Below are 14071 nucleotides of genomic sequence, written 5' to 3'. Positions count from 1 at the left end.
AGAAGCTACAGTTTAAACATGCTACATGTAAGCACAGGAAGGAAAATTAAAAGAAACTACTAGTCTTCCTTTACACTCCTAAGCTCCTAATAATTTGGATTTTGGTACACGCATGAAACATTTGCCCAGTTGCAACTTGACAACTCCAAGCACACTTATGTCTCCCTCAGGGAATAACAGAGTCTGCAGTCAAGAGAAACACAAGCATTTAAATACATTTTTTACCTAAATCCAGAGATACCTTAAAAACCCCGAAGTATCTGTAACTGGGCAAATGCATGCAAACACCACTTCTGTTTGCTTAAAAAAGGTACAGAAGAAGCCAAAAACATAAAAGAATGTCAAACACTCAGGACCAGTAAAACACACAAGTTAATGCTGGCTGGTAGTATTTTGTGCTGCCTACAAAACCAAGCCCTGCAAATGAACTCTAAAAGCCAGGAAAGCCAGAGCTGAGGAGCCCCTCCAGGCGTAATCCCAAAGCTCATGACTAACATATATACACTGAATAATACTGAAATAAAGAGCTTGGATGTGACCTGTGCAGAGCACCACAAGTGCATCATTTCCAGTCACCACCTTCTGCACGTGTGGTCCCACGTGAGCCCAAGGACTCCTCCCAAATTCCACTAAAGCCAGAGTCTTCACCTATCACCCACCCTACTGCTCACAGGCCCTTGAGAAGGCTACAGATACACTCCTGTCCAGAGAAGTTTCAGAATGAAAGATTACCATCAGCAGTAGGATTCCCAAGTGTTTTTAAAGAAGAAAAGAAACCAGCTTGATGATGACAGAGCTAAAAGCAAACCAAAATGATGCATGCAATTCCTCCCTGTCCACAGGGCCGACCCTCACCTGTTTTGGATTATGAACTCTTCAGGACAGAGAATCACCACCTTCTTACATTTTATATAAGAGTGCCACACCTCTCTAGAGGGCTACATAAATTATCTGTTCCCTGGAACAATGTCCTGGCTTTGTTGGGGAAAGGGCCTTGCTTCCTTTGAGGCATGAACCAGATGTTGTGGAACTTGGTGGAAAAAATCCACCATCAACTGAAAATGGGCTTTGGATCAAGGACATGTAATAACTTCATATTATGTATTTCTCTCACAGAATAAATAAGAAAAACAATTTAGAGAGCAAGGCCCACAAGGATCTTTTACATAAATAGTATGTAACACAACAGCAGAGCCATCCATGTTTATTTAGGATTACCTGGTACTGAACTGCAGATCCGAGAGCTCTACAGAGAAAACGATGCCATTATTTACTTATTTCTTGCTAAATTATTAGTAGCTCCCAGTGGTTTTGAAAAATGATGCTAGGTTTTCCCTCATCTGAAGCAGTGCTACAACTTAGAAATATTAGAAGAAAGTATGATAAAGTCTTCAGACTTTTAAAAATGACACTACAAGAAGACATTTATCTACTTTTCACTTGAATTCAGGACCAGAGCAAAGGGCGCTTCTTCACCTGATCTTCCTACCATGACAGGATAGAAATATTACCTGAATTTCACCAAGAATTGGGGATTATTTGGTAACTCCACAGGCAACTGCATTACATGCACTTGTTTCTGCTAAAATGCTCAGTGAAATAATGCATTTTAACATGTAAACTGTTATTAAACTCGAAGTTGAAAGTTGGTAGGAATGGTTCACATCCACTGGGATTCTGCTTGGTTATGAAAATCCAAGTAATACTGCTTTCTCACATGTTTGAAGACCAGCAAAAGACTGCTTAGCACCAAACCCTTGTATTAACTTTCTTTAAAAGCCTCTCTACAGCTTAACAATGCAGGCTGAGTCTCTGCCAACCCCCCAGGCACAGCCCCCTCTCTCCTCCCCTCTTGGTCTGCATGCCTTGACATACAGAATCACCTTCCTGAACTTTTGCCTTGTCATTTTTCATTTCAGCACTCCTATGAAAACTTCTTCCACCTCACACACCACTTCCAGCCAACAGCCAATCTCAGCACATTGAGGGCAGTTCATCAGAATACACCAAACATGGCATTATTTATGCAAATAATGCCCTCAAGTGCTACATGTGGCCTTTCAAGGTTGAACTTCTCCCACCCTGTTCCACTCAAAATCCTGCCAATAATGTCCTGAAGTCTCATTATCTGAACTGCTTTAAAAAATGCTTTTGCTGCAGCTTCGAGTTCATTGTGAGTTTCTGAAAGTGTCCTGCTGCCTTAAGTTGCAAAGTATTTCTAATGCCACAAATCACTTTCTTCCTCACTGCACCAACCTGAAACCCATGAAATGAGTCTTCATTTTATCTCCACATACCGTCTTATTCATTTCACATGAGAGAGAAAAACTCTGATTAGAGGAAATTGCACAGACAGAGACGGTGAGTAAGCTATGAGCAACCGTCCAAAGATTTCTTCCAACAAAAGAGAACTCAAAGGAGATAGTTTCCATCTGGTTTTATTTGCTGTAGTATTGTGTGTATGTGCTCAGAAACTTCAGAAATCTACACTGTGGAGTTGATGATATTTTCAGAAGAATGCCAGTTAAAATGAAGCAGCTTTAACCTACTGCAGCAGCCACACTCTGCCTAGATAATAATTATGCAGAAATATGACAAGATTAAATGCCAGGACAGCCACTGTATCATCAGTGTGGATAAGGAGTGCACTCATTGACACACTTGAAGTTTAGCATATTTTGCTTTCCTATTTAATTCAACACAGTATTTTCTACTATTACACTAATGACTATATAACTGTAAGGTACATCATACCTACAGTAAATAATCAAGTAATCAAATACACATGTCAAACAGATAAGCCACTCAAGAAGAAATATTTTATCCACATCTTTAAGAATTATGAGTAGATTTATCTGAGAGAGAAAAAACACTGGTAAAATGAATAATGTGGAGAATATAGCGTAGGCTACTATGGCTTAGCTTTGTTTCAGTAAGTAAAAAAACTCAGAGAATTTTGATAAAATCCTAAGGAGGCACTATTGACACATTGTCCTCTGTGCACACTAATATCAGACAGCTAAGCACCACATTTGGAAAAATAACTCTCACTGTCAGTTAAGAGCAACATAAATCTGAAAATCCAAACATTTTGGCAGCATATATACTCCTCCTCACCAGCCTTTATCAAGGCATCCCACAGTCACATGCAGGGTAAAACAAACTTTCACATCTTCCTTTCTGGAACAACCAGTTAAAATTATAGCAAAATACAGCAAATTACTTCAGTGGACAACAAGTCAAGAAGGAGTGCCAAGGCATTTCAGCATACAGCAAAGTTTGCACTCTCTTCTCTGTACTAAAGACAAAACAGCTCATCATTTTTATTAGCCTGCAGCATGCAGATTTTCATTAACATTACTCAATGTTCTTCACACTATTCTTGAAAAAAATAAACAAAAATATAAAAAAAACCCCAATACTATGCTGCTTTGTGAAAATAATTTGCAAGTCATTACTCTTGACCATGTTTGTCTTTGTAGTTTAGTTGCTGCAGGACTACTTTTTCCAGTCCTTCCGTGCCTCTGTCCAACCACAAACTTTGTTGAATCATTTTGTGGATTGTGCATTTCTTTCTTAAAAGCCCATTGCATTTCTCAACCAAATATTTATGCTTTCAACAGTATCATAGTAAATTGCAAGTCAGTGTTTTAATAAGAGGATGCAGCATTTATCCACAGACAAGATCCTTAAGACCACCTCACAACATCTTCTGGGTTAACAATTAAGCATAACAAATGTTCATCATGCATGTTTTAACATCTTCAGTTAAAGAATTGGTAAAACTAGTAAATTTTTTTAGTGCATGGATGACAGGAGCATATACCAAAGAACCTGTTTCTCATCTCATTCCATGCATTGCTGGTAGCAAGGAGACACTTTAAATGACAAAATTTTAAAAAATTTGATCAATACAGTGGAAACTGCACAAGAAGTTTAATTAGTTGATCAGATGCATGAGTACTTGGTATATTTTTTTTTTCTCTAGTCAGGTACTGCTATAGAACTATCTTTCTTACCTTCTGAAAAAAGTCTTCCCCACTTTTCCCTTTGCCCTCTGCAGCAGCTGTAAAACAAAAGTGGGATCTGATTACTAAATACACAGGAGACAATTTGCAGGCTTACATATAGAAATTCTCTGTGAGTACACGCTACTGTAAAATAACAATTCTGGGTATTTTTTCTCATGCAATAAACATTTGTCAACAGCTGAGTAATACCCAGATTAACCTTCTACAAGTCACTTGCCAAGGACAGAGTCTGAACCCTTCCTATTTGGGTACTCAAACTCTAACACACTGATAGATATTTTAGTTACAAAATACACATGGGTCTAAGTGTAACCATTTAGTCACACTGCATACTCTGCCCTGCAATTCTACCAAGAGCAGGATCAAAAGAAAGCGAGGAGAGCACAAGACTTGCTGTATCAAGTATCACATTACTCAGTGATCTCAAGACCACGACCTGGATTATCTTCCACTTGTATTCGAACCCATAACTGCAAGTTTAGTTAATGCAAATTATCACACTTAAAATGATACAACTGTTTGCACATAGCTTGTGTTGTGGTTTATCTGTGTTGAACTAGCAACCAGTTCAAAACACAGTAGCTCAAACTGATTACAAAGAGGATAATTTCCTTTTCCCTGGAGAAAGGGATGCCTTCAAAAAGAACTCCAAGTGTGGAAAAGAGTTTCCTGAACGGTACAGGATTACTGAAACAACTTTGTACTTCTCATGTACAAAACAGGCCCCTCGAGCTCACCCCACCAGCCTGGCTGCAAAGCTATGTTTCAAGTACTTGGTTCTGCCTCCCTCCTCCAATTACACAACCAATTCCAAACTCTTACGGAACAGAGCTAATGCAACATCATAGCAAATGCAGATACAGGCTGGAGGCACGAGATGACTTCTACCCCAGAGGAAGAAGTGCTACTACATTTGAAATAAGCTTCTCAAAATCTCAATAACTACACTTAAATACCACAGAGAAGAGCTCACCAGCAAGTTTTATCTAATACAGTTCAGAAGTTCATGATTCAACTCCAGTGCAGCCAGAAGAGAGGCAGCAAATGAAGCCTGTCAAGCATTCATCTTGCTGCAGAGCAATTCCAGACTCCCCAGCTCCACAAGTCTGAGAAAAAAAAGCCCTCCCCACCTTCAAAACCCTGCATGAGAAGAGCAAACTGGTCTATATTTCACCAGAACAAGGTTTTCTGGAAGCAGAGAAAACAACTGGAGGAGGTTTGTTTTCCAGATTTACAAGCTACTGATACGAGCAGAAAAACACAACTTCCTTGAAGCAGCCCCTTGATAGGTGCACGCTGCTTGGCATGTTTTCCATTAACTCAGGAATAGATAGGAAATGCTTTTGGGAAGTGAGGAGCACCACCACTCTATTTCAAGTGGAACATGGGACCAACATGCCTTTAATCAGAGGGAACAAGATAAATTGGAGATGAGAACGTGACAGATGTGTGGCTGAAGCTGCAGTTTTGAGAATAGACAGATTTTGTTCCAGCTGCAAATGCATAATTTCCAAACTGAATACAAACAAGAGATGGCTTAAGATAATAGCAGTGATGCTCTGCAGGGCATTAAGTAGAATGCTGACAAAGCGGATTCCAAGCTTTTTATTGTAGGTTTATTTTTAATATGAATCATTCTGGTGACCTGATTTACAGCTTGGCCCCACCAACAACTGATGGCACAACAGATAGAATCCAACAAGCACGGACAAAGTGGGAAAGAAGAGGGAATGAAAACATCCCAAAATAGGTTCACAGAAAAAAACCCACAACAGTAGACACAATAGGAAAGTTGCAGCAAATGGCACTTAATAAAAACCTTTAGTTAGTAACTAGTAGGCTTAGTTGTTACAACATATTATAAAGATAGGGTCTTTCATTAGAGCTTTTCAGCACATAAGATGCGTTATGATAACCCATTTGTCAGGTCCTGTGATAGCTGTGAAAAGGCAGGGCAGACTGCATGGTGGTTTTTGGAAAGACACTGAAGTTGAAGGTCTGTACCTTAGAATACTTCTTCACATGTTAAGAGATGCTGCAATCTGTTGGGATTTTGTCACTTCACATCCAGGATACAGCACTATTTAATCCAGGAAGAGGTATGCCTGTGATCATACCTCATTTTTCTATGTTAAGGTGATCTACTCATTAGCATCTCCATTATGCATTGAATTAATAAGGAAAAGATGCTTAGAATTGTGGCTTAAAATATTTTGTTACACTTAGAATGCTATAGTTCACTATAAAAGAGAAAAAAAGCCCAAATACTTGAAGACAAACTACATAAGTCAATGTATTATGCTTCTTTTGAGGTTAGCTATTTTCCAGCTATTGTCTCCCTTTTCCCTCCCTCCTCATATAATATAGCTCTTTGTACCAATTATCTACTTACTTTTTCATTATACTTCCTAAATATCCTCTGGTTTTTATGAGGAGTAATTAAAGCTAAAGAAATTTAAATTCTAGAGTTTATGAATTTTGTGATGCTACCCACCATTACCTACATTTACGTGTAGGTAAATTTACATTTACCTTAGTTTACTCCCAAACTAAGTACCTATGTTTAAGAAAGCTTCCAATATGTGTCAGACATGTTTATGAGTCATGTGAAATTATCTTGAAGCCTTTCTGCTCTCTAAAATAGGTAAAGGCAGTCTGCATTCTGAAAGAGTAGGAATAGCCAAAATCAAGGGCAAATTTACCCATTTCTCTTATAATTGAAAAGCTAAACAGATTTTGTTACAGCAAGACAAACCCAGCATCTTTTGCAGGGAAATGAACAAGAGAAGCATTCCAGAGTTATGAAATTTATGCAGAAGCCATTAAAATGCAAATCACTTACAGTGTTCTCTACAAGCAGATGCAATTTAGTAAGGCATTGAGGTTTACCTCAAATCAGATAAACTGAGATAAAAGCAAACTTGAAGTCGTGTTTAGGAAAAAAATCTCCTAGGTCATCACATCCCAAGATCTTATTTTCTAAACAAATCTTGAGAGTATTAACCCCAAGTCTCAAAATAAACGTCAGCTTTGAAATATCATATTAAGAAGCTCATGATATTTACATCTGACAATGCACTCTGGCAAATTATTTTTGTAATCTTAATAATAATAATTAGATTTTCAAACCAAGCTTTATTCAAAAAAGCAGGAAGTTTACAAGTTCCCAAACAGCACAGACAACAAGCCTTTTGTGGGAGGCTGAGGGGGCCAGCAGTGCTGTACCTGTGCTGCATGCAAGGTACAACAGAGCCCATCTCTACTAAATTTGAAATAAGCTTTCAGATTTTAATGAACAAAGTCTCACATTTTCTGAAATTGCTGAATTCAAAATACCACACCAGTAACAAACAACAAAGAAGTGACATTACTGCCTGGCACATGCCATAGGAAACCACTCCACCCTTCTGCCAGTGCTCCCTCTCCCCAGGGCAGGTTTGAGAGAAATCACAAACCAAATGCTAATTAATCCAGTTGTACCTGACTTCTGGCTGACAAACTGTTTCAATTCTTCCAACTCAGGAAATACTGTTTTCTTAGAAAACAGTATTTACTTTATGGTACTGAATAATCACTTAACCAACCCTCCAAAAACTAGGATTACTTTTACACAAGGTGGCTACATTGGTTTCAGAAACACAGATGAAACCTATGTAAATGTGCATAACAAGCATTTTATATTTTAAGCTATACTCTGTTTATTGTAATTTCTTCCATACCATAAAATATTTTATATTAGATTTTTGCTTTTCAAGACATATTGGATTGCTGAGGTTCCATCCAATACAAATATGAAACAGTTGAAACAGGTGTTAACTGTTATGGTACCCAAGAAGTGCACCATTTGTCTACTTAATCACCAAATCATAAAAAGGCCCAATTGTAATTTCTAGGTTCACATGGAAAAAATGAATTTGAGCTTTCACTTCAAATGTTATTTTAGTTATTAAAAAAGTTATTACAATACAGGTCATATTTCACAGGAAGGGAACCCAAGAAACACTGATTAAGTCGAGTCTTTAATGAATTACTGTAACTTTGCTGATCTCACACATGAGTTTTGTGTCTTGTTTTCCAAACTCTTGAAGTTATCAAATACCCAGGGTAACTGAGTGTGACTGAGTTGGTGACTTTGCCTTTACACTGATTAATGTCCAAACTTCCTCCTCTGTCTGCATTCAAAGACTACGTTTTTAAGAGAACAAAAAAGCATGTTCTGCTCCTTGGGTCTCAGCTGTGATGAAAAAAAACATCATTCCTTGCATCAAAATACTCTTTAACACAACAGATAACTAGATATTATTTTCATTGTATCAAAACAAATTAACAGGAGTTCAAGAATCTGTAGAATAACAAACCCAAAGGTAAGTGCTCAATTCTCCTTTACCTTTCTTTTCCACTGAATTCGAAAGATTTTATAACATTTATGTCAAGAGTATCCTCATGTTATTTAGGTCTGAGTTTTTTCTCAAACTGCCATGGAAACATGCTAGCTACATAACAGTGTTGACTTTTATTAACTCCTAACTTTTTAAATGGAATGGACAGTTATTTATTGAAAGCCTGAGTTATTTCTCCAGAGTTACCAAGCTGCTGTCATACACAAAAAAACCCAACCAAAAACTTCTTTCATTGAACCAGAAACCACCTGATAAAGAGATTGTGTTTTCCTGTGCACCAAGTCAGACACTAACCCACACACGCTCTGAAAGCTTGCTTATATCAAGCCAAGATAAAGAATTCCACCCCCATGACCACAGAGTTAAGCCAAATTGCTGAAAATATGCCTTTAGGAATAAAAAGATAGAGCGTACATTGTTAAAGAAAAAAATCTGACCTTAAATTGAATTTGCTGAAATCCAAACAAAACAACTTTCCATTTTTCTTGTAATTGCAAAGCCAGTCTCACTTCCAGTTTTCAGCTTAGGAACTAAGAAGTCTGAGACAACTCAACTAAAATACACAGTCTGGCAAGAAAAGTAACAAGGCTTAAACAAGCAAGAAATCTGCACAAAAAATCTAAATATTTGAGACTGTTAACTGGTTTTTCAATAAGGTTATATATTCTTTTGGCTTTATTAATTATAATAAATTTCATTAAATAACCTGTTACACACAGCAATCTCAGTACTTCGGAATCTTACGTGGCTTCATGGAGTTTTCCAGAGTTGATGAATGAAAATCAGACATTCAAATTTTCTTAAACTTATAAACAGAGCAATCTTCAGGTTTTGAGGATGCTCACTATAGACAGGTGAGAGTCAACTGATGGTACAGCAAAGGAGACCGAGCAAAGGGAGAAAAGCTCCAAAATTCTTGAGAAATTACTGGAACATTCAACAAAAGAGAAAAAAGCAAAACATACCTGTCCATACAGCATGCTGATAAAAAAAGTAATGACAGTCAAGACCTACATGGTACCTTGTATATTACAGAAACTACCCACAATCTACATATTTTGTGTCAAAATTACTCTTGGACTGAGGGTGAAAGTGTTACCTTTATTAAGAAGTCAGATAAAAAATTGTATAAGTCCAAACAAAACCATCCATGAAACAAACTTAAAATGTTTATAAAGGAGCATTCTTCCTCTGTTAGGGCAGCCAAGGAAGAGCTGGAAGAATTTCAGCATGCTCAGTAAATGACAATAAGTAGCCTGTCAAATATCTGGACAGTTTTGGGTGGGTTCCAGTGTATCTCCTCCTGTTAGCAGGAACTCAATACACAACTGCTGAGCTATCCACAGCTGTGCTCCAGCATCTGACAGACCAAACCAGTGCTGGGAACAAAGCAGGCTGAGTCTGGGCTGCTTTTACCCTGCTGCTGAAATACAGGATCAATGAGCCCCCTTGGCCATCCAGGGTCCACGGGCTCTTTCTGGACCCTTTGCCAGCTGGAGGAGGCTCCCTGGATCAAGGCCAGCATCATCAGAATATGACTGTAAACACAGACAGGTGACACATCCATCACCTTCATTCTCCCCTTAATATTAGTCATATTCACTTATAAGAATATTAACTTTTCAACTCCCTTGAATACTATATTAAAATTAAATCGTTGATACTAAAATTAGGATTGTTGGCAAAAAACAAAAACCAGCTCTACAGCCAAAACTCAGGAAGCTTCACCCATCCATCATTTGTGATTAATAAAGGGAACAGCAACACAGAGAAAAAGAGAAAGCTTAAAATAAACTACACTTGCTTCCACTAGCTCTGCATACTTTGCCAGGAAAGAATGCAAGGAAAAACAACCAACACACGTACTCTGAGGACCAAAAAGACACTGATTTTCAACAAATATTCCTAGAGATTTCCTCACAGTATTTGTAGGGACCTGACAGATTTGGCGACTGAAAGATAAGGGGGAAAACAAATAGAAAGGAGAAAAAAAGGGAAAAATAATTGTGTTATACTGAAAGCAACTTGCCTTGTCCATTCCACCATCAGTATTTTTCGAGTTGCATAACTACAAAACTCTACCTAAAACCAATAATTTAATACATAACAACTGTAAATTTAAGTTAACTAACAGATTTTTCTCATTTTGCAAAACAAATTTATCCCTAGGGAAAAAGCTCTCTTGCCAAGGCTCTGCACAGAAATAAGCCAGCTTGTTTATTTATTTTTAGAGACAAGTCACAGCTTGAAGGCAGGCTGTGAAGCTGGGGCTGCTGGGGAGCCCCTTTTTCCTTGGTGGAAATCTCTCCTTTGCAAGGCACACAGGGGTGCAGCTCCTCCCCACAGCTGCCTGGTGGGATGAGGAGCACAGCGAGTGAGTGCCACGGGATTCAGGAGTTTAATGAAGATAATGAAGTGACTGCTCTGCTTCCTGCCAGCCACTCCAGAACAAAGCCAGGGAAACTGAGTAGCTGTCAGCACTGTATTACCTGATTAAAATTGCTCTACTGGCTGCCACTTGTTCACTGTTAGCACCACAAATGCTCCATCATCTCTCTAACTGGGTAAAATATTCCTGGAAGTCTCCTGCATCACCCTTCAGATGAAGGACCCATCACTCAAGGACTTCTGCTGTTTCCTACAGAAGATATGCCAGCTGATGCTTCCAAACAGATTTTCAAAGCCCCACTGAAGTCTTCATTCCCATGACTGACAGGGAGTAAATCAATGACTCTGCTTCTGGGATCAGCAGAGGGCTTCTTGGAAATTGCTTAACTAATAAAATTCAGCTGAAGTCAACAAGAAAAAACAAAACCAAAGAAAGCACAACTTCACGTAGGATTTCCTGAAAGTGTAAGGACTCTAATGAACACAAGTTTTCCACTTCAAGTTTGTAACCACTTTAATGGTACTGTGAAAGGAGAATATCCATGCAAACAGTGTACCCAGCTGCCAGGTTCTAAGAAAGAAGATGAGAATTCCAAGGAAGAAAGACTTATTGATATTTCATCAAATAATTCCACTATAATCCTCAGATTTTAAATTACAAGCTACATTTTACTTCCATTTAATCAATGGCTTTTTGACACCTAAATAACAGCCAAGTTGAACACCCTATTAATAGGTCCTCTTAAGACAGGAAATTTCCATCTGTGCTACTGATAATCACTTTTTTACAAGTGAGCCTATCAAAAAGTGAATTATGAGACCGCTTTGTTAAGATCCATTGCTATGAGCATGAGTAAAACCTGATTGAAACCTTACATTAAGTACATTTAAGCACTACAGCTGCCCCAGTTCTGAGAAAAACATATTTGAAATACTACTGGAGGCAGTAATAAAAAGGGAAGAGAACAATTCTATGACTTTCATGTTTATAAAGCCTCTTTGCTGCCTATATATACAAAAATTAAGCATCTGTGACCGCAATCTTCCTTCCCTCTTTGCCGGGCAGCTCCTTGAGAGATGCAAAGGGGAATCAGTCACATCCAAAAAGCATCACCTCTAGTGAGATATGGAAAGGAAAGGTGATGCGGTTTAGCTTCTATTATTTTCATCAAGGAGTTAGTTAATTGCCTCTCTACCTTCAAACAGGACCTTCAGCATTTCAATTTTCCAGGAAATTTGGAACTCTGTAGCCAAAATGATAGGCAGGCCAGAAAAAAAAAAATCACATTGTATTAATTTGTTCCAAATCCTTTGTAGTGAAAAACTGACAGCAGCAGTGTGCAGCAAGCCATGAGAGCACTCTCCCACTTCAAACACAGCTTAGATGTTATCAATCCCCTTGACCTGTTACCCAAAGAGAGGCAGTTTTGGAGGAGACAGCTGGAGATGGGCAGCTCTAGCAGCTGCAGGAAAACCTCACCAGTTCACCATATCATACCATACTGCTGTTATAAAATACTTCTCTGCACAGCAATAAAAATTATGAATATTTATGCAAGCAACTCACTTGTCCTCTACTCTAGGCTTCCTCTCTGACACATGGGAAGAGACCACGACACTGCGACAGGATGAAGCCATTCCAGCCCTCTTCCACCTTGCCTGCCTCAGTTGACACCCCATTATTAGTGCATGAGCTGCCATGCATATAACCTGCACTAAATGCAGGGGCTGTGGTTCCCTAGGAAAGTATTGAAAATAAAAATATGGAAGAAAAGGACCCAGGGTATAGCATTTTGCCCTTTCCCTTCAGTGTGGCCACTGTAAACACTCCACAAGGGACAAGACAGTTGACTGAGCTGCCCCTGTGCTCTCACACATCTGGAAATGGGCCAAAGCATTCATGGAAGGGCAGGAGAAATAAGACATGTAAACCTTGGCATTTTTCTAAAAACCTCTGCAGTAGGACTGCCTTGAGTCTCTGGATGAGACAGCTCAAAAAAGAAAAAGCCTTTGAGTGCCTCAGGAGGCAGAACCTCCCTTGCTGCCAGTGCCTGACAGATCCAACTCTGCCCCAAGCCAGAGTATCCATTTAACAGGACTTGCTGTTTACAGGAGGAAAGAAAATCATAATATCAGCGGTGCCCCGGGGGTGACAGAGGAGACCTGCCAAATACAAAAGCTCTGCTCTCAGCAGATTGATGGCTGGGGATATTCTTTCTATTTGTTTAGCATTCAACTTTCCCTCAAAACACAACCACCTGTCAGGTATGAGCACAGACACTGCATGATTCACTGCATGGGAGGGGAGAATGCAGCAAGCCTGTAAAAAAATTAGAAACAAAAACCCTACAGATTTGGATAAAAATGTCCACAATATTTTTCTGATGGTCCTGCTTGTTATGAGTCATTCACAGATGTGGAGTTAAAGGAGAGAAGCCAAGTTTAAGTCAAAAACAAAGCTTTATACAGGAAACCAGTTTAAGTCTGTTGCAATGCAGGTTAAACACTGAGCTCCAAGACCTTTTCCAACAGTAAGGAAACACTGCCTGTATCTGGGCCCATTATGCTGAACAAGATTCTGGAATACATTTGACAGGGACAAAAAACTCCCATTATCTGGAATTACAAAGTCTCCTGCTTTTCTAAAATTCAACCAACCCCACGCTCTCCAGCTTCCTGGATGAAATTGGAATATTTGGAGAACAAAACAAGTTTGATTTTTCCATCCAAAACCCACTCACTTTTAATTTCTGTCTATATCAGAAGAAAAGACCCAACAGCCTCAGTTTTTAAATGACACATGTTGTGAACCCTTTCCTAGACATCTGTTCTCCTGTTCCTGCACATCCATACAGCTGGTAGGTAACACTTGGCAAATCCACACACCCAGGCTGCTTGGCATCTCCTTTTCCCTTAACCTGAGAATTTTGAATGTCTGCTGTCTTCTATTTTGCATTCATCAGTTTCAAAATATACTGATCGCCTTAGATGTAAATTCTTCCCCAGATAAAAATCCAGTTCAGGCTTCTTGCTATATTTTAATTCCAGATTCTAAGGCATGTGGCAGTAGAGGAATTCTAGCAGAGGGCTGCTTACTTTAGAACCATCAATTTTCACTTCATGGTAAAACTGACTCACTCTTGTACACTAAACTTGTAATATGTTAGACTACTGACAGTGCCCACTTGACAGCAACTGTTACCTTGAGTATTTGCAAAAAGTAAATTGGATCTCTTTTGCATCTTTTGCTCC

General features: G+C 38.8%; 1 protein-coding gene across 2 annotated transcripts in view; it reads right to left on the bottom strand.

The window, feature by feature from the left end:
* Nucleotides 1–14071, bottom strand: part of BICC1 (BicC family RNA binding protein 1) — a 90229-nt gene that overhangs the window by 53205 nt on the left and 22953 nt on the right. For both annotated transcript variants that reach the window (XM_053983528.1, XM_053983529.1), the window contains exon 2: nucleotides 4020–4066. In XM_053983528.1, coding sequence (XP_053839503.1) covers nucleotides 4020–4066 — 47 coding nt within the window. The remainder of the gene's footprint in view (nucleotides 1–4019; nucleotides 4067–14071) is intronic.

Source organism: Vidua macroura, chromosome 8 (assembly GCF_024509145.1).
Source record: "Vidua macroura isolate BioBank_ID:100142 chromosome 8, ASM2450914v1, whole genome shotgun sequence".
NCBI classification, from domain to species: Eukaryota; Metazoa; Chordata; class Aves; order Passeriformes; family Viduidae; genus Vidua; species Vidua macroura.
Note: the sequence above shows the minus strand (reverse complement) of the source record. Positions and strands in the feature narration are given on the sequence as shown.